This window comes from Coregonus clupeaformis, chromosome 5, assembly GCF_020615455.1.
Source record: "Coregonus clupeaformis isolate EN_2021a chromosome 5, ASM2061545v1, whole genome shotgun sequence".
Classification (NCBI taxonomy): domain Eukaryota; kingdom Metazoa; phylum Chordata; class Actinopteri; order Salmoniformes; family Salmonidae; genus Coregonus; species Coregonus clupeaformis.
In genome coordinates, this window is record NC_059196.1 from 42,600,518 (window position 1) to 42,628,466 (window position 27,949).

The window sequence follows — 27,949 nt, forward strand, 5'->3', positions numbered from 1 at the left end:
TCTAATTGATGTTGCTCCAACTTTGCCTTTAGTTCCAACTCCCTCAGTTGCACGTCTACGGGACTCACCCCACTACCAGTCGCACCCCTTTTTTATCAGCCTCTCTCTCAGAGAGGATTTCCTCCTCCACCAAAACAGTACTGATCAACTCTTTGACTACTGCTTTCGGATCGCCAGATGCCTCTTTGATGTCATAATGCTTTGCAATGAGCAGATTCGCCTTCGTACATTTATCTAGTATCTCCCATGTAAGGTTTTCCACAAATGCTTCCAACTTAAAGTCCATGGCTTTGTTTTATTTTTATTAACCTGTGTGTTTATGCAAATTTAAAAATGATTCCACCAATATTATAACCCCTCAGGGTGGATGTCAGTGACAGAAACTCTACCACAAAAGTGTATTTTGAACATTCAAATAGCTTGGCACAGCAGAGCACCAGAGTAGGAGATTAGAGCGACTACCACACTCATGGGAAACAGGATCCCGGATGAGCCCCCATTTTATTACGTTCCCCGGCAAGAATACCAAAAAATGTCACTCAAACAGAAGGGGGAACTAACAAAGAGTCACTGACAACCAAAACATAACAGGTGGGGTTTTAGGAGGGGTTCTGAGAGACACTCATGGGGGGGTCCACTGGAGGTTGACTAGCAACAACAACTGGGACCTAAAAGACGACCACCATGAGACCCACTAAATCTGCCCAAGAAGAGGCAAAGACAAGAAAAACCCACAAACTGAAAGACAGGAAGCAAACCACAAAGTGGAGCAAAATGAAAACAGGAAAGATCAGATTAAAACATGTTTTTCTAGAAGTCAAATAGGGAGAGACAACTAAAGGTGTTAACGCTCCACATCTATCAAGACAACCGGGGCACTGGGCCAGCCACTCTTAAATATCACCTGGGCCAGCCACTCTTAAATATCACCTGGGCCAGCCACTCTTAAATAGCACCTGGGCCAGCCACTCTTAAATATCACCTGGGCCAGCCACTCTTAAATATCACCTGGGCCAGCCACTCTTAAATATCACCTGGGCCAGCCACTCTTAAATAGCACCTGGGCCAGCCACTCTTAAATATCACCTGGGCCAGCCACTCTTAAATATCACCTGGGCCAGCATTTACATTTACATTTTAGTCATTTTATCAGACACTCTAATCCAGAGCGATTTATAGTTAGTGAGTGCATACGTTTTTCATACTGGTGAAACAACTTCCCACTAACGAGATGACACCAATCTGTGCGCCCCACGTGCAAACTCTATTAATGGAAAAACCAAAGCCTGTAACACTGTATATAGCCATGTTATTTTCTACTTCCTGTATATAGCCATGTTATTTTCTACTTCCTGTTTGTAGCCATGTTATTTTCTACTTCCTGTATATAGCCATGTTATTTTCTACTCCCTGTATATAGCCATGTTATTTTCTACTTCCTGTTTGTAGCCATGTTATTTTCTACTTCCTGTATATAGCCATGTTATTTTCTACTCCCTGTATATAGCCATGTTATTTTCTACTTCCTGTTTGTAGCCATGTTATTTTCTACTTCCTGTATATAGCCATGTTATTTTCTACTCCCTGTATATAGCCATGTTATTTTCTACTTCCTGTTTGTAGCCATGTTATTTTCTACTTCCTGTATATAGCCATGTTATTTTCTACTCCCTGTATATAGCCATGTTATTTTCTACTCCCTGTATATAGCCATGTTATTTTCTACTCCCTGTATATAGCCATGTTATTTTCTACTTCCTGTATATAGCCATGTTATTTTCTACTCCCTGTATGTAGCCATGTTATTTTCTACTTCCTGTATATAGCCATGTTATTTTCTACTTCCTGTATATAGCCATGTTATTTTCTACTTCCTGTATATAGCCATGTTATTTTCTACTCCCTGTATATAGCCATGTTATTTTCTACTCCCTGTATATAGCCATGTTATTTTCTACTTCCTGTATATAGCCATGTTATTTTCTACTTCCTGTATATAGCCATGTTATTTTCTACTCCCTATATATAGCCATGTTATTTTCTACTTCCTGTATATAGCCATGTTATTTTCTACTCCCTGTATGTAGCCATGTTATTTTCTACTTCCTGTATATAGCCATGTTATTTTCTACTTCCTGTATATAGCCATGTTATTTTCTACTTCCTGTATATAGCCATGTTATTTTCTACTTCCTGTATATAGCCATGTTATTTTCTACTTCCTGTATATAGCCATGTTATTTTCTACTTCCTGTATATAGCCATGTTATTTTCTACTTCCTGTATATAGCCATGTTATTTTCTACTTCCTGTATATAGCCATGTTATTTTCTACTCCCTGTATATAGCCATGTTATTTTCTACTCCCTGTATATAGCCATGTTATTTTCTACTTCCTGTTTGTAGCCATGTTATTTTCTACTTCCTGTATATAGCCATGTTATTTTCTACTTCCTGTATGTAGCCATGTTATTTTCTACTTCCTGTATATAGCCATGTTATTTTCTACTTCCTGTATATAGCCATGTTATTTTCTACTTCCTGTATATAGCCATGTTATTTTCTACTTCCTGTATATAGCCATGTTATTTTCTACTCCCTGTATATAGCCATGTTATTTTCTACTCCCTGTATATAGCCATGTTATTTTCTACTTCCTGTTTGTAGCCATGTTATTTTCTACTTCCTGTATATAGCCATGTTATTTTCTACTTCCTGTATATAGCCATGTTATTTTCTACTCCCTGTATATAGCCATGTTATTTTCTACTCCCTGTATATAGCCATGTTATTTTCTACTCCCTGTATATAGCCATGTTATTTTCTACTTCCTGTTTGTAGCCATGTTATTTTCTACTTCCTGTATGTAGCCATGTTATTTTCTACTCCCTGTATGTAGCCATGTTATTTTCTACTTCCTGTATATAGCCATGTTATTTTCTACTTCCTGTATGTAGCCATGTTATTTTCTACTCCCTGTATATAGCCATGTTATTTTCTACTCCCTGTATATAGCCATGTTATTTTCTACTTCCTGTTTGTAGCCATGTTATTTTCTACTCCCTGTATATAGCCATGTTATTTTCTACTTCCTGTATATAGCCATGTTATTTTCTACTTCCTGTACCCTGGTAATAGCCCATAACTATGGGCCCTGGTCAAAAGTGATGCACTATAAGAAATAGGGTGCAATTTGGGATGCATCCTACCTCTCCGTCGGTAGTGAGGGCAATGGTGTGGTGAGAGCCACAGGCCACCTCAGTCACCCTCTTGTTGAGCAGGTTAGTGGAGACCTGAGCTGGGGTCAGGCCATGGTTGGTGGTCCCATTGCCCAGCTGGCTGTAACCATTGTGGCCCCAGGCAAACACCTCTCCATCTACACAGCGCATATAATAGATTGATTTGATTTAGTTGACAAATATCCACATTTATAGGTCAGAATTAAACCACTTGTTGTAAGATATAACCTCAATCCAATGTCTACCTTATACTCAGGGAAAATACAGAATCTATTTCTTGACAAAAAAACATACAAAAATATATGGGGAATCCCACTTTAACAAGCAACACATGTACCAAACATGATTTAGACCGTCTCATCTCACCGGCAGTAGCGATGACTACATGTGGTCCTGTTCCGTAGCTCAGAGAGACTATCTTCTTCCCACATAGCACGTCGATCCTGCGGGGTTCTATGGTGCTCTGGAGGTCCCCCAGACCCAGACAGCCACTACAGTTTGTGCCCAGGGCGAACACCTGTACAATGGAGGAGCAAGACAGCTTGGTTGAGTCCCAAATGACACCCTATTCCCTGTAGAGTGCAGTACTTTTTGACCAGAGCTCATATGGCTCTGCTTGATTTCTATGAGCTAAAAAGGATCGTAAAACTATATTAGGCATGTTTTTTTTGTCCCCATAACTCATTCTTATCACATTATTTCCATGATAAACATCTAGGGCCCGTTTCCCGGACCCAGGCTAATCCTATGCTTGAACTAAAAAGCATGCATGGAGAAAATTTTGTTGAAAGACCTTAGAATAAGTTTAGTCTGGGTGCTACTATGACAACAAATTGTCATAGTTTTGTGTTTATAAAGACACTGCATGATAAAAAGAAAGAAACATTGTCTGGCTGTAAACTGGGTCCCTCTGAGAAAAACAAATGGATCAGTGTGTGAAGACGCAGTCAGACATGAACTGGAGGCTTTCACATGGATCAAAACAGGGCTTGTACTGGCTTTACAGGGCTAAATATAGCCCCACTATCTGCTTTACAGGGCTAAATATAGCCCCACTATCTGCTTAACCCTGTCTCTAGAACTATCACTGTCCCAAATTACACCCTATTGCCTATACAGTGCCTTGCAAAAAGTATTCATCCGAAATACTTTTGCAAGGATTTCTTCACATTTTATTGTGTTACAAAGTGGAATTAAACTGGATTTGTAATTTCTTGTCAACAATCTACACATAATACTCTAATGTGAAAGTGGAAGATTTTTATTTTTTTTGTATTTATTAAAATGTATAACTTACAGTCGTTGCATAAGTATTCAGCCCCCTTGTTTAGCCTAAATTAGTTCAGGAGTAAAATGTAGCTCAACAAATCACATAATAAGTCACATGGACTCACTCTGTGTGAAATAATAGGGGACATGATTTTTGAATGACTACCCCTTCCTCTTCCCCCCCCATACAGTGCCTTCAGAAAGTATTCACACCCCTTGACGTTTTCCACATTTTGTTGTGTTACAGCCTGAATTTAAAATGGATTGAGATGTTGTGTCATTGTCCTACACACAATACCCCATAATGTAAGAGTGGAATTGAGTTTTTCAAAATTTGTACAAATTAATTAAAAATGAAAGGCTGAAATGTCTTAAGTCAATAAGTAAATCAACCCTTTTGTTATGGCAAGCCTAAATAAGTTCAGGAGCAAAAATGTGCTTAACAAGTCACATAATAAGTTGCATTGACTTTGTGTGCAATAATACTGTTTAACATTCTTTTTTAAATGACTACCTCGTCTCTGTACCCCACATATACAATTATCTGTAAGGTCCAACAGTCGAGCAGTGAATTTTCAAAACACAGATTCAACCACAAAGACCAGGGAGGTTTTCCAATGCCTCGCAAATAAGGGCACCTATTGGTAGATGGAGAAAGATAAAAAAAAGCAGACATTGTGTCACGAATTCAGCCGAGGCTGCCCCTCCTCCTCCTTGCTCGGGCAGGCTTCGGCGTTCGTCGTCACCGGAGTACTAGCCGCTACCGATCCATGTTTCTATGTTCTACTTGTTTTGTCTGTATTGGTCACACCCGTTTCCCATTACGTAATTATGTTTTCCCTATTTAACCCTCTGGCTCACACTGTGTGTTTGTTCGTGTTTTGGTTGTCGTATTGTGAGCGGGTTTTGTTCCCTCCCTACGTGGAGGTTATGTTATTTACGTTACCTACAAGTAAAGTACGTTTTTTGGATTAGCACTTCGTCCTACCGCATCACACCGACGCCTTGACACATTGAATATCCCTTTGAGCATGGTGAAGTTATTAATTAATTACACCCAGTCACTACAAAGATACAGGCGTCCGTCCTAACTCAGTTGCTGGAGAGGAAGGAAACCGTTCAGGGGATTTCACCATGAGGCCAACGGTGACTTTAAAACAGTTACAGAGTTTAATGGCTGTGATGGGATAAATCTGAGGATGGATCAACAACATTGTAGATACTCCACAATATTAACCTAAATGACATAGCGAAAAGAAGGAAGCCTGTACAGAATAAAAATATTCCAAAACATGCATTCTGTTTGCAATAAGGCACTAAAGTAAAACTGCAAAAAATGTGCCTAAGAAATATACTTTATGTCCTGAATACAAAGCGTTATGTTTGGGGCAAATCCAACACAACACATCACTGAGTACCTCTTCATATTTTCAAGAATGGTGGTGGCTGTATCATGTTATGGGTATGCTTGTCGTCGGCAAGGACTAGGGAGTTTTTCAGGATGAAAAGAAACGGAAAAGAGCAAAGCACAGGCAGAATCCTAGAGGAAAACCTGGTTCAGTCTGCTTTCCAACAGACACTGGGAGACAAATTCACCTTTCAGCAGGACAATAACCTAAAACACAAGGCCAAATATACAATGGAGTTGCTTACCAAGACAACATTGAATGTGCTGAGTGGCCTAGTTACAGTTTTGACTTAAAATCGGCTTGAAAATCTATGGCAAGACTTGAAAATGGCTGTCTAGCAATATTCAACAACCAAGTTGATAGAGCTTGAAGAACTTTGAAAAGAATAATGGGCAAATATTGTACAATCCAGGTGTGCAAAGCTCTTAGACTTAACCAAGAAGACTCACAACTGTAATCGATGCCAAAGGTTTCTAACACGTATTGACTCAGGAAGCTGAATACTTATGCAACGACTATATTTTTGTTATTTAAATTTCTATTAATCAATCTTTTTTTTTTACATAACAATGTTCTTCCACTTTGACAGAGTATTGTGTGTAGCTTGTTGACAAAAATATGACAATTAAATCAATTTGAATCCCACTCTGTGACACAATAAAATGTGAAGAAATCCAAGGGGTTTGAATACTTTTGCAAGGCACTGTATGTAGGGAATAGGGTGCCATTTGGAACTCACTGCCTCAGTGTGCCAAACAACAAGGCCTCTCTGTTTCCAGTCATCTTCCTGCTGGTGATTACGGTCAGGCCTAGCCTTTACATTGCCACAAGTAGCCTACTAGGCCAAGTACTAAACACAATTATTTCATAAACACTAGGCCTGTCGGACTGTGTTAGAATATAACTTTGAGCTTGTCTTTTACATAATAGTAGTAGGCTATAGTTAGGAGTTCCCACATATGCTGAGCACTTGTTGGCTGCTTTTTTCTTCACGCTGCGTTCCAACTCATCCCAAACCATCTCAATTGGGTTGAGGTCGGGTGATTGTGGAGGACAGGTCATCTGATGCAGCACTCCATCACTCTCCTTCTTGGTCAAATAGCACTTACACACCCTGGAGGTGTTTTGGGTCATTGTCCTGTTGAAAAACAATTGATAGTCCCACTAAGCGCAAACCAGATGGGATGGCGTATCGCTGCAGTATGCTGTGGTAGCCATTCTGGTTAAGTGTGCCTTGAATTCTAAATAAATCACTGACAGTGTCGCCAGCAAAGCACCCCCACACCATCACACCTCCTCCTCCATGCTTCACACATGCGGAGATCATCCGTTCACCTACTCTGCATCTCACAAAGACACAGCGGTTGGAACCAAAAATCTCAAATTTGGACTCATCAGACCAAAGGACAGATTTCCACCGGTCTAATGTCCATTGCTTGTGTTTCTTGGCCCAAGCAAGTCTCCTCTTCTTATTGGTGTCCTTTAGTAGTGGTTTCTTTGCAACAATTCGACCATGAAGGCCTGATTCACGCATTCTCCTCTGAACAGTTGATGTTGAGATGTGTCTGTTACTTGAACTCTGTGAAGCATTTATTTGGGCTGCAATCTGAGGTGCAGTGAATTGACGATTTCTGAGGCTGATAACTCTAATGAACTTATCCTATGCAGCAGAGGTAACGCTGGGTCTTCCTTTCCTGTGGCGGTCCTCACGAGAGCCAGTTTCATCGTAGCGCATGATGGTTTTTGCAACTGCACTTGAAGAAACGTTCAAAGTTCTTAATTTTCCGGATCGACTGACTTACATGTCTTAAAGTAATGATGGACTGTCGTTTCTCTTTGCTTATTTGAGCTGTTCTTGCCATAATATGGACTTGGTCTTTTACCAAATAGGGCTATCTTCTGTATACCAACCCTACCTTGTCAAAGCACAACTGATTGGCTCAAACGCATTAAAGAAGGAAAGAAATTCCACAAATTAACTTTTAAGAAGGCACACCTGTTAATTGAAATGCATTCCAGGTGACTACCTCATGAAGCTGGTTGAGAGAATGCCAAGAGTGTGCAAAGCTGTCATCAAGGCAAAGGGTGGCTATTTGAAGAATCTCAAATATAAAATATATTTTGATTTGTTTAACACTTTTTTGTTTACTACATGATTCCATATGTGTTATTTCATAGTTTTGATGTCTTCACTATTATTTATACAATGTAGAAAATAGTAAAAAATTAAGAAAAACACTTACATTAGTATGTGTGTCCAAACTTTTGACTGGTACTGTATGTCAAAAGTAGCGAACTACATAGGGAATAGGGTGCCATTTGGTAAGTATATGTCAAAAATAGTGAACTACATAGGGAATAGGGTGCCATTTGGTAAGTAACTGTCAAAAATAGCGAACTACATAGGGAATAGGGTGCCATTTGTTAAGTACACCGTGTCTGTCTGCAGCCTCTGGTGCTGAGCGTACCTCATCGTTGACGGTGACATAGAGGGCTTCGTTGGCAGCGCTGCCGAACACACAGGCCTGTCTTATCAGACGCAGTTCCTCTGGAGGCAGGAGAGCAAACACTGGCCACTTCCCCACGTCCAGCATACTACTACTCAACTAGGGTAAACAGACAGAGACATTACACACACACACACGCTACCATCCATCATCATCATAGAATAATTTAGCAACATCAGTTGTTGAATCACTGACGAAATGAAAACGGTTGGTTCACACAAACAACATAATAATAATTCGAAGGAAGTAAATCTGTCAACACAGGAATGCCAGGGGGAATTTCGAGACAGACAGTCTAGTGGATTTATCAGTAATCATAACAGTGTCAGTTTAGAGTGAGTAAGGAGAGTTTAAGTGTCAGAATGTAAGTTTGCATCCCAAATGGCACCCTAGTCTGCACCCTAGTCTGAAAGAAGTCGCTGTAAAAAAAAGACGCAAGTCTGTACAAGCCAGAATGTTGAATATAATGATATTTAAACGTACTTTACCGGTTGTCCGTGCTGTTGGTCCTTTTGGCAGTAGGAGGTAGGGAGATAGGGTAACCACGGGAAAGTGTGCCGGTAGGTTATGTGCCAGTAGGTTCTGTTGCTTGTATTTTTCATCTGCTGACGGATTTCACGATGCACAACATGTAAACAATAGCTGAATGTAACCGAACGTTGTCGACCAAAGCGTGTTCCCTCGCAATCAGCTGGAAGTGCTTGTGAAATTTGCCAGCTGATTACGTGGGACAACTTTTGTCTGTGTTTCGGTTAAATTCGGGACATTAACATATTGTGCAAATCGCGTGCGAATTCCGTCAGCATTGAAAATACAAACCAGAAATACCCTTACGGAAAAAGATTGCAGTCAGAGAGCAGTACAACTGCAGTTCCATTGCAGTAATTCTGCAATTACTGCATCCAAAATACCACAGTCAACTGCAGTTTCAAAACGGCACTTTTTTTGTAAGGGTACAAACCGACATTTTTATTTATTTAACCTTTATTTTATCAGGGAGTCATACTGAATCCAAGGAGTATGAAAAATGTATGCACTCACTAACTGTAAGTCGCTCTGGATAAGAGCGTCTGCTAAATGACAAACATGTAAATGTAAATGTCTCTTTTACAGATGAGCCCTGAAATACAGACCAGCACACTGAAAGGCGGTTTAAGAACACTACTGTGTGGATAATTTGTCTCAGATTACCTCCTACATAAAGTCTCAAATCAGCAGACAACAGGTAAAAGTACATTCAAATGAAGTTTATTCAACAGTCTGACTTGTGATTGGACTGTTCTCAAAAGGGGAGCCTACATGTTAGAGACCGGAGAGGAGTCTTCTACTCTCGGATTCGTAGAGGCTATCTATTCCCTGTGTAACGGAGCTCCAGTCTTCTACTCTGGGATTCGTAGAGGCTATCTATTCCCTGTGTAACGGAGCTCCAGTCTTCTACTCTCGGATTCGTAGAGGCTATCTATTCCCTGTGTAACGGAGCTCCAGTCTTCTACTCTGGGATTCGTAGAGGCTATCTATTCCCTGTGTAACGGAGCTCCAGTCTACCCACTCTAGTCGCCGCTCAGCCCCATCGGAAATCGTTGAGTTTTATCCCGAACACTATTTCCCAAACGTTAGCTACTGTGGCTAAGGACAGTTACAGTATGGAGATATGCAGAAACTGAAATCCCCGATCACACTTGTAGGCGATGTCATGGCGACGTTGGCTTAGCTAAACTCAGCCGCAGAAACACGTCATTTAGAAACTGTGGTGGGTAAATAAACGCCAACAACAACACACTAAAAAACTGCTTAGTTATTGACTGTCATTGTAGAGGTTCCTGCTATGACTAGCTGACTGTCACCAACGTCAACAAGACTCAGACAAGGATGCCGAAGGTATTGTTTTCTAAAATAAGCTAAAGTAGCGTACGCTAGCTAGCTAGCATAGCTTACCACCGGCGTTGTTGTGCTATTCGTCAACGATGTCGTTGTGTCAGACAGCGATATCGGCGACTCCTTAACATTTTCATATGGCAAATCGAGTAAAAGCGATCAGATTTCCGGAAGACAGGTGCTAGCTAACCAACCGTGCCGATCCCTTCTCTGGCCGAGGAAGCTTCTTTGCTATTCAGTAGTGATGGGTCATGCGCACAAGCATCGGCTCTGAGAGCCGGCTCTTTGTAGTGAATCAGAAGAGCCGGCTCGCATCGAGTGAGAGCCGGCTCCCAGTTTTTTGCCCATTCGCTGCTTAGGTTTCACTTTCACAGAGGTCTGTTATGATTGGCCAGCATGGCGACCAGCATGCGGCATTCACGTGAGAATTAAGGATGTGTAAACAGAGAGGGGGCGGGGCAGACACACCACTTGACTCCACTGCAAGTGAAGAGAGAGACAGAGCGGACTGAGGAGCGTGTGTGCGTCTTGCATTGTCGTGTCGTTTAACTATGAGTGACACTAGAAAGCGAAGCAGCATCTGGCTGCAGTTTAAAGATATTGGGAACAAGAAAGCAGAGTGCCTTCACTGCAAAACGAAGGTCACTATAAGAGCAGGTTCCACCACAAACCTGCATAGACATACAAGAACTGTCCATCCTACAGTGCAGTTAGAGGAGAGAGGGCAAGCCAGCTCACCATCTACTGATCCTGGTGTGTCTCATACCAGAACAACAGCTGCTGTAACGTCTACTGCCATCCCCATGCGTGCAAGTATAACCTCTCCTACTGCAACTCAAAGCAAAATAAGTCAGTTTTTACCTAAACTGATGACCCCAGCCAAACAGCACAGTATTGATGATGAGTTGGCTAAAATGGTAGCTTCTGATTTTCAACCCTTTTCCATTGTGGAGGACAAAGGAATGAAAAACTTTGTCAAAGCCCTAAATCCCACATACACTCTACCCAGTAGAAAAACACTTTCCCAAACAATGATCCCAAAACTATATGACACAGAACGTGCATTATGGCAAGAAAGGGTGACAAAAGCTCCATCAGTTTGCCTGACAACTGACTGCTGGACCTCCAGAACAACCTGCTCTTTCATGTCTGTCACTTGCCACTTTATTGAAGATTACAAGATGACATCTTGCCTTCTGGACTGCTTCGAGTTCACCGACAGACACACTGCAGAAAACTTGGCAGTGGAGCTACTAAGAGTGGCAAAAGAGTGGCAAGTAGAGGACAAAGTGGTGTGCTGTGTGAGTGATAATGCTGCAAACATCACCAAAGCCATAAAAGTTTTGAAGTGGACCCATCACCCATGTCTGGCGCATACACTAAACCTGGTGGTTAGAGATGCTCTGAAGGTGATCAAAACAACCGTGGATAAGGTGAAGGCTGTTGTGGAGTTTTTCCACAAAAGCACAGTAGCAGCACAGAAGCTAAAGTCCACACAGCGCCAAATGGGGATTCCTGAACTGAGGCCCAAACAAGAGTGTGCCACCAGGTGGAACTCAACATTTGATATGTTGAAACGAATGCTTGAAATAAAAGATGCCATCATCTCCACCCTGGCCCTCATCAACGCATCTATTGAGCCATTAAGCCAAGAGGAATGGGAGCTGGTGAAAGAGGTCTGCGCCGTCCTGCAACCATTCCAGGAGGTGACTGTGGAGATAAGTGCAGACAGGTACCTAGAACCATTGAAGCATTGTTTTCTCTACTACTATTCAGTCACTATTATACATTGCAAACACAACACATACAGTATAATGCATCACGTATAATATGCCACATACTTTTAAAAAACTAAATTCTAAAAGTTGCTGTTTTCTCTCCTTCAGCTATGTCACAGCCTCGAAAATGCTCCTGCTTTGCAAAGGTCTGCAGCTGGTGACAGCCGAGAACCAATGGACAGTAACTGTGCAGAAAGTGAAGGAATTAGTTGCAGCTCTTTGTTCAGCCATGGACCGCAAATTTCTGCGGATGGAGTACAACACTGTCCTTTCAGAAACTACCTTATTGGATCCAAGGTTTAAAAAACTTGCCTTCAGTGATCGTAGAGCTGTTGATGAAGCTCTTCAGAGGATTAGTGCAGCAGCAGCAGCAAAATGCACCCCCAGCAGCCAGCCAGCTCCACCATTACAGGGCCAAGTGGAGGAGGAGCAGCAAACCTCTGCTGTTTGGAGGCTTTTTGATGACAGAGCTACAGGAGATGCTTCAAGGAGAAATCCGACAGCTGATGCTATAATGGAGGTGAGGAGCTACCTTGAGGAGCCCCTCATCCAGAGAGCAGAAGACCCACTGAGCTGGTGGCAGGCCAAGGCCTCAGTCTTTCCACTCCTGGTGAAGGTGATGGAGGGGAGACTATGTATTGTTGCCACATCAGTTCCTTCTGAGAGAATCTTCTCCAAAACAGGGCAGATACTCACGGAGAGGCGAAATCGTATCAGGCCTATCAGCCCATCCAAGCTGAGGCATCTGATCTTCCTGAATGCCAACCTGCCCTGAGGACTAATGCTGTTTGCTGGAGTTTGGTTCTGGTTTTGATTCTGTTCTGTGGATTTGTTTGAAGTTTATTGTTAATTTGTGCAATAAAAAAGTTTAATTGAAATAAACAAATGTAAGAGTGGTTTTGTCACAGAATAAATGCACAGAATTAGGCATTATAAGGTCTCTCATAAAAACACTGAAAGCAAAAGGGTTTTCAACACATAAACCATGATTTTTTTTCAAAGTTAAGGTAAAATATAGGCTACAAAAGATCCTAAATAAAGAGCCGTTCGGGAGTCGAAAGAGCCGGCTCTTCTTTGGGAGCCGAGTCAAAAGAGCCGGCTCTCAGAAAAGAGCCGAACTTCCCATCATTACTATTCAGCAGTGATGTGCAGTTCGCGAACGACTCTTTTTACTGACTCGAGAGTCATGATTCATTTTTCTGAGTGAGTCGTTCGTTTGACCTGCTGTCTGGCCCCAATTCATCCCACAGCAGGGTTAAATACACGCTCCGGAGATGTGCTCCGACCAACAGCTGGCTGTCATATCTGCGTGCAGGAAAATAGATCATGCTGCAGACAGCATAGAGAAGAATAATACATGTTTAGAACTGACAAATGATCGCATGGTGCAAGAATGGATGCAATTAATTGAATGTTAGGATGGACACAGCTTTGTAGAACCAAAACATACACTAAACATACCTCCCTTTGCTCAACGAACTCGAGAACGAATCGTTTGGGGTGCTGCAGTTGGAACGATATTGTGCTTTATCACCCTAATAGCAGTCAAGCAATGCATTCCGCCAAGAGTCGTTCACAAACTAGTCCGGTTACGGCCACAACTAGACCTTGTTTCAAATGTATCAATAAATACTATTTATTTGTATGCCTAGCGATAAATACATGTACATTGTTTAAAGCACACTTTTACAAGTCTCAGTCACAAATAACAGCTACAATAAACCCCTTGTGGTGAACGAGAGGCTTGTAAAATCATGACGAGTTTGATAATATAAATAATATGCCATTTAGCAGACGCTTTTATCCAAAGCGACTTACAGTCATGTGTGCATACATTTTTACGTATGGGTGGTCCCGGGGATCGAACCCACTACCCTGGCGTTACAAGCGCCATGCTCTACCAATTGAGCTACAGAGTTGGCAGCAGGCAGGTGTGAGTTCATCATTCACCGGTAGGGGGTCCTGCGTGCTCTGGGCATTACTGACTCAAATGAACGAAATGAGTCGAAAGATTCGTTCTTTTAACTGAACGAGTCGAAAAGATCAGAGTCAGTAAAAAGAGGGGAACATCCCATCACTACTATTCAGACAGTACAAGTTGACTGCCGAGTTCATTTCTTGATCGGTGGGCGTTCTCTTTTTACTGACTCTTGAACGTAGCACCAGCAACATTCAAGCACATCCGTTCTGCGCATTCGTCAGCAAACGGTGATTGATGGGCACACTGCTACAGGTTTTATTTGAAATCATTCCTTTCCAGTAGCCTAAAATAAGTGATTTATATATACACTAGAAGCTTTGGAAGCTATATAAATGAATTTATTCATGTCTACATTCGTTTTTGCCACGGTTATTCTATTACAGACACCTTAATGCATACTTTTAAATTATGTGAGCTAAACATAAAAAATGAAAAAATATATCAACACATTTGCCTTATTTAAATTTTTTTTTTTTTTTAAATCACCTTTATTTAACCAGGTAAGCCAGTTGAGAACAAGTTCTCATTTACAACTGCGACCTGGCAGTTGTAAATGTATCATTTTTTTTAGATTCATAATGTTACTGTCCCCACTACAACAAAACAATACTTAAATAAATGTAATTTTGTCCTTGAAACATTTAATTGAAATACTGTAGAATTCCATTCATTCCTAGGGAGGACTGCTGCTACTGGGGAGTGCCAATATGGCCGACCGTTGGCTTCAAAGCCTCTCAATGGCCAATACATCAGCAATCCAGGGTTTATATACAGTATTGCCTAAAATACAGTCATGGTCAAATGTTTTGAGAATGACACAAGTATTGGTCTTCACAAAGTTTGCTGCTTCAGTGTTTTTAGATATTTTTGTCAGATGTTACTATGGTATACTGAAGTATAATTACAAGCATTCCATAAGTGTCAAAGGCTTTTATTGACAATTATATTAAGTTTATGCAAAGAGTCAATATTTGCAGTGTTGAGCCTTCTTTTTCAAGACCTCTGCGATCCGCCCTGGCATGCTGTCAATTAACTTCTGGGCCAAATCCTGACTGATGGCAGCCCATTCTTGCATAATCAATGCTTGGGAGTTTGTCGGAATTTGTGGGTTTTTGTTTGTCCACCCGCCTCTTGAGGATTGACCACAAGTTCTCAATGGGATTAAGGTCTGGGGAGTTTCCTGGCCATGGACCCAAAATGTCGATGTTTTGTTCCCCGAGCCACTTAGTTATCACTTTTGCCTTATGGCAAGGTGCTCCATCATGCTGGAAAAGGCATTGTTCGTCACCAAACTGTTCTTGGATGGTTGTGAGAAGTTGCTCTTGGAGGATGTGTTGGTACCATTCTTTATTCATGGCTGTGTTCTTAGGCACAATTGTGAGTGAGCCCACTCCCTTGGCTGAGAATCAACCCCACACATGAATGGTCTCAGGTGCTTTATTGTTGGCATGACACAGGACTGATGGTAGCGCTCACCTTGTCTTCTCCGGACAAGCTTTTTTTCCGGATGCCCCAAACAATTCGAAAGGGGATTCATCAGAGAAAATGACTTTACCCCAGTCCTCAGCAGTCCAATCCCTGTACCTTTTGCAGAATATCAGTCTGTCCCTGATGTTTTTCCTGGAGAGAAGTGGCTTCCTCGCTGCCCTTCTTGACACCAGGCCATCCTCCAAAAGTCTTCGCCTCACTGTGCGTGCAGATGCACTCACACCTGCCTGCTGCCATTCCTGAGCAAGCTCTGCACTGGTGGTGCCCCGATCCCGCAGCTGAATCAACTTTAGGAGACGGTCCTGGCGCTTGCTGGACTTTCTTGGGCGCCCTGAAGCCTTCTTCACAACAATTGAACCTCTCTCCTTGAAGTTCTTGATGATCCGATAAATGGTTGATTTAGGTGCAATCTTACTAGCAGCAATATCCTTGCCTGTGAAGCCGTTTTTGTGCAAAGCAATGATGACGGCACGTGTTTCCTTGCAGGTAACCATGGTTAACAGAGGAAGAACAATGATTTCAAGCACCACCCTCCTTTTAAAGCTTCCAGTCTGTTATTCTAACTCAATCAGCATGACAGAGTGATCTCCAGCCTTGTCCTCGTCAACACTCTCACCTGTGTTAATGAGAGAATCACTGACATGATGTCAGCTGGTCCTTTTGTGGCAGGGCTGAAATGCAGTGGAAATGTTTTTTTGGGATTAAGTTCATTTTCATGGCAAAGAGGGACTTTGCAATTAATTGCAATTCATCTGATCACTCTTCATAACATTCTGGAGTATATGCAAATTGCCATCATAAAAACTGAGGCAGCAGACTTTGTGAAAATTAATATTTGTGTCATTCTCAAAACTTTTGACCATGACTGTACATGTCAGTGCAGGGTTATTGAGAGATACTTACAGTATCTTTAAGAGAATCTTGGCCCAATCTTTTTTTCTTCCCATTTGGTAACCATAACATAATATATTTCCCCTTTTGGTAACCATAACATAATATATTTCCCCTTTTGGTAACCATACCATAATATAGTTCCCCTTTTGGTAACCATGATATAATATATTTCCCCTTTTGGTAACCATAACATAATATATTTCCCCTTTTGGTAACCATAACATAATATATTTCCCCTTTTGGTAACCATAACATAATATATTTCCCCTTTTGGTAACCATACCATAATATAGTTCCCCTTTTGGTAACCATGATATAATATATTTCCCCTTTTGGTAACCATGATATAATATATTTCCCCTTTTGGTAACCATGATATAATATATTTCCCCTTTTGGTAACCATGATATAATATATTTCCCCTTTTGGTAACCATGATATAATATATTTCCCCTTTTGGTAACCATAACATAATATATTTCTCCTTTTGGGAACCATGATATAATATATTTCCCCTTTTGGTAACCATAACATAATATATTTCCCCTTTTGGTAACCATACCATAATATATTTCCCCTTTTGGTAACCATGATATAATATATTTCCCCTTTTGGTAACCATGATATAATATATTTCCCCTTTTGGTAACCATGATATAATATATTTCCCCTTTTGGTAACCATAACATAATATATTTCCCCTTTTGGTAACCATAACATAATATATTTCCCCTTTTGGTAACCATAACATAATATATTTCCCCTTTTTACAAACAAGTCATAGGTGTGTGTTTTTGCTAATTTTAACCGCACACCTGTTTGTGTACATGGATTTTATAATGTCGTATGTTTTCCCCCCAACACCACTTTCCATACATTTGTATAGCAGACCCTCATGCCAAATTGAGCCAAAAGCTTTTTTGAAATCAACAAAGCATGAGAAGACTTATAATAATAAATAATATGCCATTTAGCAGACGCTTTTATCCAAAGCGACTTACAGTCATGCGTGCATACATTTTTGTGTATGGGTGGTCCTGGGGATCGAACCCACTACCTTGGCGTTACAAGCGCCGTGCTCTACCAGCTGAGCTACAGAGGAACACTATTTATTTCTAATACTTTTGCAAACATTTATAAAAACCTGTCTTTGCTTTGTCATTATGGGGTATTGTGTGTAGATTGGTGAAGGAAAAAAAGCAATTGAATCCATTTTAGAATAAGGCTGTAACGTAACAAAATGTGGAAAAGGGGAAGGGGTCTGAATACTTTCCAAATGCACTGTATGTAGTATATAATGTATACTATGTAGTCGATAATGTATACTATGTAGTGTATACTATGTAGTGTATAGTGTATACTACGTAGTCTATAATGTATACTATGTAGTGTATACTATGTAGTGTGTAGTGTATTATATGTAGTGTGTAGTGTATACTATGTAGTGTATAGTGTATACTATGTAGTGTATAGTGTATACTATGTAGTGTATACTATGTATTGTGTAGTGTATACTGTGTATTGTGTAGTGTATACTGTGTAGTGTATACTATGTAGTGTGTAGTGTGTAGTGTATACTATGTAGTGTATACTATGTAGTGTATATACTCACCCTGCTCTGAGTAAATGTGTGCTGGGTGGTACTGTGGTATATACTGGGAGCTCATGTCTCCCACGCCCCCCGCCATGCCTGTGTAGAGGTGGGGTGGGGGGGGCAACATGGCGGGGTGGGGGATGAAGGCGGGCAGGTGGGCGTGGGGTGGAGGAGGTGGGTGGTGCAGGGGGGAGTGGCCCCCAGGGTGGAACTCTGGCTGCTGAGGTAAGACCAGAACACGTCGCACTCCATTCTCCTCTATGATCTGATGGACGGAGAGAGAGAGGTGGAGAGAGAGAGATTACTAAAACAATACAGAAATACACTACGGAAAAAGAAGGAACAGCATGTCAGAAATCAGCTCAATGTAATTGAAGAATCCATTGACTCTAACCACTGCTGGGAAAATTGGAAAACACTAAACAAACAACAACACGAAGAGCTATCTATCCAAAACAGAGGTCCAATCTTTTTGGCCCTATAACAAAAAATAAACAGCAAAAAAATATACATGATCAAATGCAAATCTTAGAATCAACTATTAAAGACTATCAGAACCCACTGGATTCTCCAATTACATTGAATGAACTACAGAACAAAATACAAACCCTCCAACCCAAAAAGGCCTGTGGTGTTGATGGTATCCTCAATGAAATGATAAAATATACAGACCACAAATTCCAATTAGCTATACTTAAACTCTTTAACATCATCCTTAGCTCTTTTGTGGATCACCCCAATCCACAAAAGTGGAGACAAATTTGACCCCAATAACTACCGTGGGATACGTGTCAACAACAACCTTGGGGAAATCCTCTGCATTATCATTAACAGCAGACTCGTACATTTCCTCAGTGAAAACAATGTACTGAGCAAATGTCAAATTGGCTTTTTACCAAATTACCATACGACAGACCACATATTCACCCTGCACACCCTAAATGACAAACAAACCAAAACAAAGGCAAAGTCTTCTCATGCTTTGTTGATTTCAAAAAAGCTTTTGACTCAATTTGGCATGTGGGTCTGCTATACAAATTGATGGAAAGTGGTGTTGGGGGGAAAACATACGACATTATAAAATCCATGTACACAAAGAACAAGTGTGCGGTTAAAATTAGGAAAAACACACATTTCTTTCCACAGGGCCGTGGGGTGAGACAGGGATGCAGTTTAAGCCCTACCCTCTTCAACATATATATCAACAAATTGGCGAGGGCACTAGAACAGTCTGCAGCACCTGGCCTCACCCTACTAGAATCTGAAGTCAAATGTCTACTGTTTGCTGATGATCTGGTGCTTCTGTCACCAACCAAGGAGGGCCTACAGCAGCACCTAGATCTTCTGCACAGATCCTGTCAGACCTGGGCCCTGACAGTAAATCTCAGTAAGACAAAAATAATGGTGTTCCAAAAAAGGTCCAATTGCCAGGACCACAAATACAAATTCCATCTAGACACCGTTGTCCTAGAGCCTTTGTTTTGGTTTGTTTGTTTGTCAATTAGTGTTTGGGGGTGAATACGTGCTCAATACATTGTTTTCTCTGAGGAAATGAACTAGTCTGCTGTTAATGATAATGCAGAGGATTTTCCCAAGGTTGCTGTTGACGCGTATCCCACGGTAGTTAATGAGGTCAAATTTGTGTCCACTTTTGTGGATTGGGGTGATCAGTCCTTGGTTCCAAATATTGGGGAGATGCCAGAGCTAAGGATGATGTTAAAGAGTTTAAGTATAGCCAATTGGAATTTGTGGTCTGTATATTTTATCATTTCATTGAGAATACCATCAACACCACAGGCCTTTTTGGGTTGGAGGGTTTGTATTTTGTTCTGTAGTTCATTCAATGTAATTGGAGAATCCAGTGGGTTCTGGTAGTCTTTAATAGTTGATTCTAAGATTTGCATTTGATCATGTATATTTTTTTGCTGTTTGTTCTCTGTTATAGGGCCAAAAAGATTGGAGAAGTGGTTTACCCATACATCTCCGTTTTGGATAGATAGCTCTTCGTGTTGTTGTTTGTTTAGTGTTTTCCAATTTTCCCAGAAGTGGTTAGAGTCTATGGATTCTTCATTTACATTGAGCTGATTTCTGACATGCTGTTCCTTCTTTTTCCGTAGTGTATTTCTGTATTGTTTTAGTAATCTCTCTCTCTCTCCACCTCTCTCTCTCCACCTCTCTCTCTCCGTCCATCAGATCATAGAGGAGAATGGAGTGCGACGTGTTCTGGTCTTACCTCAGCAGCCAGAGTTCCACCCTGGGGGCCACTCCCCCCTGCACCACCCACCTCCTCCACCCCACGCCCACCTGCCCGCCTTCATCCCCCACCCCGCCATGTTGCCCCCCCCACCCCACCTCTACACAGGCATGGCGGGGGGCGTGGGAGACATGAGCTCCCAGTATATACCACAGTACCACCCAGCACACATTTACTCAGAGCAGGGTGAGTATATACACTACATAGTATACACTACATAGTATACACTACACACTACACGCTACATAGTATACACTACACAGTATACACTACACAATACATAGTATACACTACATAGTATACACTATACACTACATAGTATACACTATACACTACATAGTATACACTACATAGTATACACTACACACTACATAATATACACTATACACTACATAGTATACACTACATAGTATACACTATACACTACATAGTATACACTACACACTACATAGTATACACTACATAGTATACACTACACACTACATAATATACACTATACACTACATAGTATACACTACATAGTATACACTATACACTACATAGTATACACTACACACTACATAGTATACACTACATAGTATACATTATAGACTACGTAGTATACACTATACACTACATAGTATACACTACATAGTATACACTATACACTACATAGTATACACTACATAGTATACATTATCGACTACATAGTATACATTATATACTACATACAGTGCATTTGGAAAGTATTCAGACCCCTTCCCCTTTTTCCACATTTTATTACGTTACAGCCTTATTCTAAAATGAATTCAATTGCATTTTTTTCCTTCACCAATCTACACACAATAGCCCATAATGACAAAGCAAAGACAGGTTTTTATAAATGTTTGCAAAAGTATTAGAAATAAATAGTGGTCCTCTGTAGCTCAGCTGGTAGAGCACGGCGCTTGTAACGCCAAGGTAGTGGGTTCGATCCCCGGGACCACCCATACACAAAACATTTTATGCACGCACGACTGTAAGTCGCTTTGGATAAAAGCGTCTGCTAAATGGCATATTATTATTATAAATAACTGAAATATATTGGGCTCCCGAGTGGCGCAGCGGTCTAAGGCACTGCATCTCAGTGCTTGAGGCGTCACTATTGACCCCCTGGTTCGATTCCAGGCTGTATCACAACCGGCCGTGATTGGGAGTCCCATAGGTCGGCGCACAATTGGCCCAGCGTCGTCCGGGTTTGGCCGTCATTGTAAATAAGAATTTGTTCTTAACTGACTTGCCTAGTTAAATAAAGATGCACAAACATGTATTTTGAACTACTGACTAGGCAATGGTCCTTATACATTTACGTCATTTAGCAGACGCTCTTATCCAGAGCGATTAGGGTTAAGTGCCTTGCTCAAGGGCACATCGACAGATTTTTCACCTAGTCGGCTCGGGGATTAGAACCAGCGACCTTTCGGTTACTGGCACAACGCTACTTACCCACTAAGCTAGCTGCCGCCCTTATAGGCCTTAGGTCAGGGGTTTTCATCTGGTTGTTTACTTTGGATCTGTATGAATTTTTCCATCCTGGAAAAAAACTGTGTGCAGAGAAAGTCTCCGACTGAAGTCATAAACCAGGCACCAGAGTTCATAATAATAACAACAATGTATTGATTTATTGACTGATTTTAAACTGAGTTGTAGAAAAATATTTGTCTCACCAACAAATAAACAAAGTTTTGAAAATGGAAAGTCAACGAGCAAGTCTCTATGAAATGCAGAAATACAGGACACACAGACACGTTTAAACACGTTCTCTTGACTTCGTGCCATTAGCAACCAGTAAAGCTGGGGGGAGATGCTATCCTGGTGTTTTTTCACATTTACCTTTAAAAGGACTTTACTGGAAAACGAAATGGGCGGGGTGTTATTATTAAACTACCAACCAAGGAGACTGAAAGTCAAGTGTTTCTAGGGTTGATCCTGCAAACAGCTCAGCCTGCTCCACTCTGTAATGAAGTCTCGCTGTGGATCTGAGAGGAACAGCTGCTGATCATCAAGACAGAGTCAGGGTGCTTCTCATCACAGTAGGTACAAATCAAATGATGGTCAATTGTTGTTTTAAGATTGATTGTTGTTGCAGCTTATGGCTGTGTTTTGGCATTTGTTACAGAACGTGTTGTACAATGTGTATGGAAGATCATTATCCTGTTATGTTTGTTCCTATGAATAATGACAAACCGGGGCGTAGGTTGATCTACTTTTAATAAACTGATACTTCAGCTAGCGGTCTCCTTGTTTAGCCATGCAAGGCACACTTCAACTCTCCCCCTCGCATAGCCTGCTTGGTAATGTAATCTTCACGTTATTAACACATAACAACACACATACATAAAGTATTGAGTGTTTAAAGCTTGTAAATGCTGTGTTATGGGGCAATTCTTACATTATTGAGAGTCCATGGGATGGTGGGGTATTTTGGCAGGTAACATATAGCCCAAACTATTTACACAAATCTCCTGAACTAACCAGATGTACCATTTTATTAGTTGTTCTGCTGTTGTTCTTATTCTTTACTTATGGGTTACAGTTAATCTCTCTCTATCTCTCTCTCTCTCTCTCTCTCTCTCTCTCCCCTCTCTCTCTCTCTCTCTCTCTCTCTCTCTCTCTCTCTCTCTCTCTCTCTCTCTCTCTCTCTCTCTCTCTCTCTCTCTCTCTCTCTCTCTCTCTCTCTCTCTCTCTCTCTCTCTCTCTCTCTCTCTCTCTCTCTCTCACTCTCTCTCTCTCTCTCCTCCCTCTATCTCTCTCTCTCTCTCTCTCTCTCTCTCGCTCTCTCAGTTGTTATTGTTAATAATCCTTTCTTATTAAAAGTGAAAGCAAATTTACACTGCAGGGCAAGAGAGGACTGTGGTATTTGAGAACGTTTGATTTTGGAGAAGCAAAACTCTGTTGTTGTCCCAGACGATGTGGTAGATCAGTGATAACTGAACAGGGTTGGGTTTCGATGATTGTTTACACTACGTAATGTGTAATCAGGATGACAGTAAATTGTAAAAATCCCCCGACAACCACAGATATGAGGAAAGGGTTTGAAACACTCCTATAGTTTGAATGCGGATGAAGTGAGTTTGAAACCTGTTTGTTGCACTCCAACTTCAGCATTCATTTTTGATGTTTCACCAATGGAGGAAACTGGTGTCAGACCTGATGCTGGTGTGCTCCCTACCACTCTGGTCCTTCTACTACTTAATGGAGTCTAACTGGGTGTTTGGAGACATCGCCTGTCACTATGGTAAAGAAGATCACTGTGAGAGATGATAGTATAGTACTGTAAAGCACACTTCGTGCTGCTGTGTAACTGCTGCCATCTCAAATCTTGATTTAACTTGTTGCTTTTTTAAAAACCAATCCATCTCTCTCTTTTGTGTGGACTCAAGGAAGAGTGCAACAGCTAATGGGGATCCTGATAAACTGACCTCTCTCCCTGCCTCTCTCTCTCTCTCTCTGTCTTTGTCCCCCCCGCCTCTCTCTCTCTCTTTGCCCCCCCCCCCTGTCTCTCTCTCTCTCTCTCTCTCTTTGTCCTCCCTCCCCCTCTCCCTGCCCCTCTCTCTCTCTTTGCTCCCCCTCCCCCTCCCTATCCCCCTCCCCTGCCTCTGTCTCACTCTTTGCCCCCCTCTCCCTGCCGCTCTCTCTCTCTTTCCCCCCTCCCCCTCCCCCCCCCCCTGCCTCTCTCTCTCTCTCTTTGCCCTCCCGCCTCTCTCTCTCTTTGCCCCCACTCCCCCTCTCTCTCTCTCTCTCTCTCTCTTTGCCCCCACTCCCCCTGTCTCTCTCTCTCTCTCTTTGCCCCCCCTCCCCCTCTCCCTTCCCCTCTCTCTCTCTTTTCCCCCTCTCCCCCTGCCTCTCTCTCTCTTTGCCCCACCCTCCCTGCCGCTCTCTCTCGTTGTCCCCCCTCCCCCTGCCTCTCTCTCTCTCTTTGCCCCCCTCCCCCCTCCCCCTGCCTCTCTCTCTCTCTTTCTCCCTCCCCCTCCCTCTCTCTCTCTCTCTTTGCCCCCCACTCCCCTCCCCCGCCTCTCTCTTTGCCCCCTCCCTCCCCCTCCTCCTGCCTCTCTCTCTCTCTCTCTCTCTTTTGCCCCCCCCCTCCTCTCCTCTCTCTCTTTCTTTGTCCTTATTTTAGGAGCAATCTAAAACGAATAAATCAGTCATCATGGAAGATGGAAACATTTCCTCTAACTGCTCCATCAGCATGTTCAAACACAGAGTCTACCCACCCACCTACCTAGTCATCTTCACCCTCGGCCTCGTCTTCAACCTCGTCTCCCTCTGCTTCTTCGTCAGTGTCTGGAGGAGGAAGAAAAGGTTTACCCCTGTCAACCTGTACATGGTAAACCTGCTGGTGTCAGACCTGATGCTGGTGTGCTCCCTACCACTCCGGTCCTTCTACTACATAATGGAGTCTAACTGGGTGTTTGGAGACATCGCCTGTCGAGTTATGTCCTACATCTTCTACGTCAACATGTACGGGAGCATCTACTTCCTCATGGTGCTGAGTGTGCTTCGTTACATGGCCGTCACCCAGCCGTTCAGGTACATGCGCCTGCAGAGTAGACGTAATGCCTGGCTGGGGTGCCTATTGGTCTGGCTGCTGGTGTCGCTAGCCTCCATCCCTATGCTGAGTCCAGGGACCATCAGAGATGCTTCTGGTAGAACCAGGTGCCTGGAGCTCAACCCAGAATACAACCCCATTCACAACCACACACTGATCATAGCCAACCACGTCACCTTACTCCTCGGCTTCATTGTGCCCTTTGCAGTCATCTCTGTCTGTTACATATTTGTGGTGCGTAGACTGCTGACGCTGAGGAAGGGTGAAGGAAGGCCGAAACACCACTACAAGTCCATGTCCCTAGTTGTAATAGTCCTTAGCATCTTCCTAGTGTGTTTCCTGCCCTACCACGTCACGAGGACGCTCTTCCTGGAGGCCGAGCAGCAGGCGAGGGAAAAGGGGTATAGAGATTCCTGTAGGTACATAGAGCGTGTACGCAAAGCGGCTGTGATCACTCTGTGTCTCGCAGCGGGGAACAGCTGCTTGGACCCACTCCTTTATTTCTTAGTTGGGGATAACTTCAGGGTTTTCTGTCAGGGCGCTTACAAGGAGACGGAGGGAAAGACACTGGCTAAGACGGAGGGAATGAGGAAGGGGACCGATCCGACAGTAGAGCTACAGGAACTAAATGCTCCAAACAGCTCCAGTCCTGATATTTAGCCTGGGACAGGGGGGTTGGAAGTGAAATAGGACTATATTTGATGGCTTTGAGAAGAATCTCTAGAGATGGTGCTTTTCTTTTTTTTTTTTTTTCATATAAGACACTGCTGACAAACCTAGAAGGGAATATGCAGCTAGGGTATATCAATACAAAATGACGTGTCCCACTGTGTATGTGTCCTCTTCTCTCTCATGAATTTCATGTCTTTTTTTTTATATATATTTTTTAATCTAATTGTTGTAAAGCCAAATAGGTTTACTATCGGAATATTTTATGACTTGTCCAAGCCTGAACCGTTGCAATATACAGGTGAATATTTACCTTTAGTCATTTTTCAAACAGCAACTTCTGGAGAAATCAGGCACACACACACACCATTGGCAGGGTAAGGACCCGACAAACAGCTCTGTTGGTTCTGAATGGAATGAACCATTGGCAGGGTAAGGACCCGACAAACAGCTCTGTTGGTTCTGAATGGAATGAACCATTGGCAGGGTAAGGACCCGACAAACAGCTCTGTTGGTTCTGAATGGAATGAACCATTGACCATGGATGAGTGATAAAGTAGGGGTCAATATGTAAGGAGGAGTTTTATAAGGAATATTAGTGAGTTATTACTGCTATTCAGTGTTATTATCCCCTAATGCAGTACACGGCCTGTGGAATATGGGTTACTGTTGATAATTAATCTATTAGATGTGAACTATGGCCATCCATTGTAGGGATTCATATTTTCCTGGAAATCTAGTACATTTTAATACCGGGAATAATTAATGTTGATCCCAAGAGTCCCGGGAAATACTGCAAATACCGGAAGTGCCCATTTAAAGGGTTTAAAACCAAGGTATAGTCACAACATTAATTACATGGCTTTACATGGCTTTACATGGCTTTACATGCAAGGCTTTGCCACCACCTATTGGTCAATGTTTATACAGTGGTGACACAGTTGAGCAGCAGTCGGACTATTGCGTTTGAGACCTGTGTAAAATTGTCTCTGCATTGCGTTTTATTTTTGTCTGCATAAATAATGACAGGGGGCTCAGGACTTTGTCAAAAATGATATGATCAATTTATCTTATAAAATGAACTTCCAGGCCTAAATGAAGTGCAGTCACAATGTACAGGCCAGGCTATAACAATAGCCTAACAAATAATACAATCAATTATACCATGGCATTGTTGTATACTCCTTTCTGATTGGCTTGAAGGGGTAGAGCGTGCATTATTTCCCTTAATAAACCGGATGGTTCGAGCCCTGAATGCTGATTGGCTGACAGCCGTGGTATATCAGACCGTATACCACGTGTATGACAAAACATTTGTTTTTACTGCTCTAATTACGTTGGTGACCAGTTTATAATAGCAATAAGGCACCTCGGCTAAGGGCTGTATCCAGGTGTTGCGTTGTGCTTAAGAAAAGCCCTTAGCCGAGGTATATTGGTGTCACGCCCTGACCTGGAGAGACTGTAATTCTCTAGGTAGTTTGGTCAGGGTGTGAAAGTCTAGGTTTTGTATTTCTATGTTTGGCCGGGTGCGGTTCCCAATCAGAGGCAGCTGTCGCTCGTTGTCTCTGATTGGGGATCATACTTAGGCAGCCAGTTTTCCTGCCTGGGTTGTGGGATCTTGTTTGTGTATAGCCTTCTGACGTCACGTCACGTTTTGTCAGTGTGTATCCAGTTTAATAAACATGTTCGCATACCACGCTGCACCTTGGTCTGACCCGTCTCTCAACGTTCCTGACAGAAGATCCCACCCCCAACGGACCAAGCAGTGTGCCCAGGAGCAGCAGACACCCTGGACACAGGTGGGGAAGAGTTTTTGGACATGGGAGGAGATTTTGGCAGGAAAAGGACCCTGGGCGAAGGAGGAGGCCCAAGCAGGAGAGGAACACAGAAGGCGTCGGCCGAGGAGGAAGCCCGCGAGACAGCCCTAAGATTTTTGTTGTTGTTGGGGGGGCTAAAAGGGTGGTCGGGGATCGATAGAGAAGAGCCCAGACCACTGCACTCGTGGGGGCTCAAGGAGGAGTCCTCACTGGAGGAGGACTGGGCGCGGAGAGTAAAAGACTGGTACAGTCGGAGATCTCTAACGACAGTTCCCAGTCCGGTACACCTCGTGCCTGCGTCTCGCACCAAGATAGTGGTGCGTGTCTCCAGTCCGGCCCGTTCCTGCTCCTCGCACCAGACCTGTGGCCTGTGCCCGTTCCACCGGTGCCTGGTCCATCTCCGGTCAGCGGCTCCATTCCAGTGCCAGAGTAATCCGCTCCACCGGTGCCCAGTCCAGCTCCGGTCAGCGGTTCCACTCCGGAGCCAGAGCAGTCCAGCTCCGGTCAGCGGCTCCACTCCGGCGCCAGAGCAGTCCGCTCCACCGGTTTTGAGTCCAGCTCCGGTCAGCGGATCCATTCCGGAGCCAAAGCAGTCTGCTCCACTGGGG

General features: G+C 42.6%; 3 protein-coding genes across 4 annotated transcripts in view; 2 read left to right on the forward strand and 1 right to left on the reverse strand.

Annotated features, from left to right (window-relative positions):
• The window catches only part of rcbtb2 (regulator of chromosome condensation (RCC1) and BTB (POZ) domain containing protein 2), a 36,952-nt gene extending 26,510 nt beyond the window's left edge, over nt 1-10,442 (reverse strand). For both annotated transcript variants that reach the window (XM_045214554.1, XM_041876759.2), the window contains exons 1-4: nt 10,360-10,442; nt 8,386-8,523; nt 3,606-3,756; nt 3,210-3,376 (exon numbers count right to left, since the gene is read on the reverse strand). In XM_045214554.1, coding sequence (XP_045070489.1) covers nt 3,210-3,376; nt 3,606-3,756; nt 8,386-8,511 — 444 coding nt within the window. In that variant the 5' untranslated portion in view covers nt 8,512-8,523; nt 10,360-10,442. The remainder of the gene's footprint in view (nt 1-3,209; nt 3,377-3,605; nt 3,757-8,385; nt 8,524-10,359) is intronic.
• Nucleotides 10,443-10,850: 408 nt separating this feature from the next.
• On the forward strand, nt 10,851-12,852 carry LOC123484335 (E3 SUMO-protein ligase ZBED1-like). The gene is made up of 2 exons (XM_045214551.1): nt 10,851-12,031; nt 12,186-12,852. Exons 1-2 carry the CDS (start codon nt 10,851-10,853, stop codon nt 12,850-12,852), a joined length of 1,848 nt encoding a protein of 615 aa, XP_045070486.1.
• A 9,409-nt stretch (nt 12,853-22,261) lies between these two features.
• On the forward strand, nt 22,262-26,750 carry cysltr2b (cysteinyl leukotriene receptor 2b). Its single transcript, XM_041877116.2, has 2 exons — nt 22,262-22,339; nt 24,427-26,750. Exon 2 carries the CDS (start codon nt 24,457-24,459, stop codon nt 25,513-25,515), a length of 1,059 nt encoding a protein of 352 aa, XP_041733050.2. The 5' UTR covers nt 22,262-22,339; nt 24,427-24,456; the 3' UTR covers nt 25,516-26,750.
• The last annotated feature ends 1,199 nt before the right edge of the window (nt 26,751-27,949 follow it).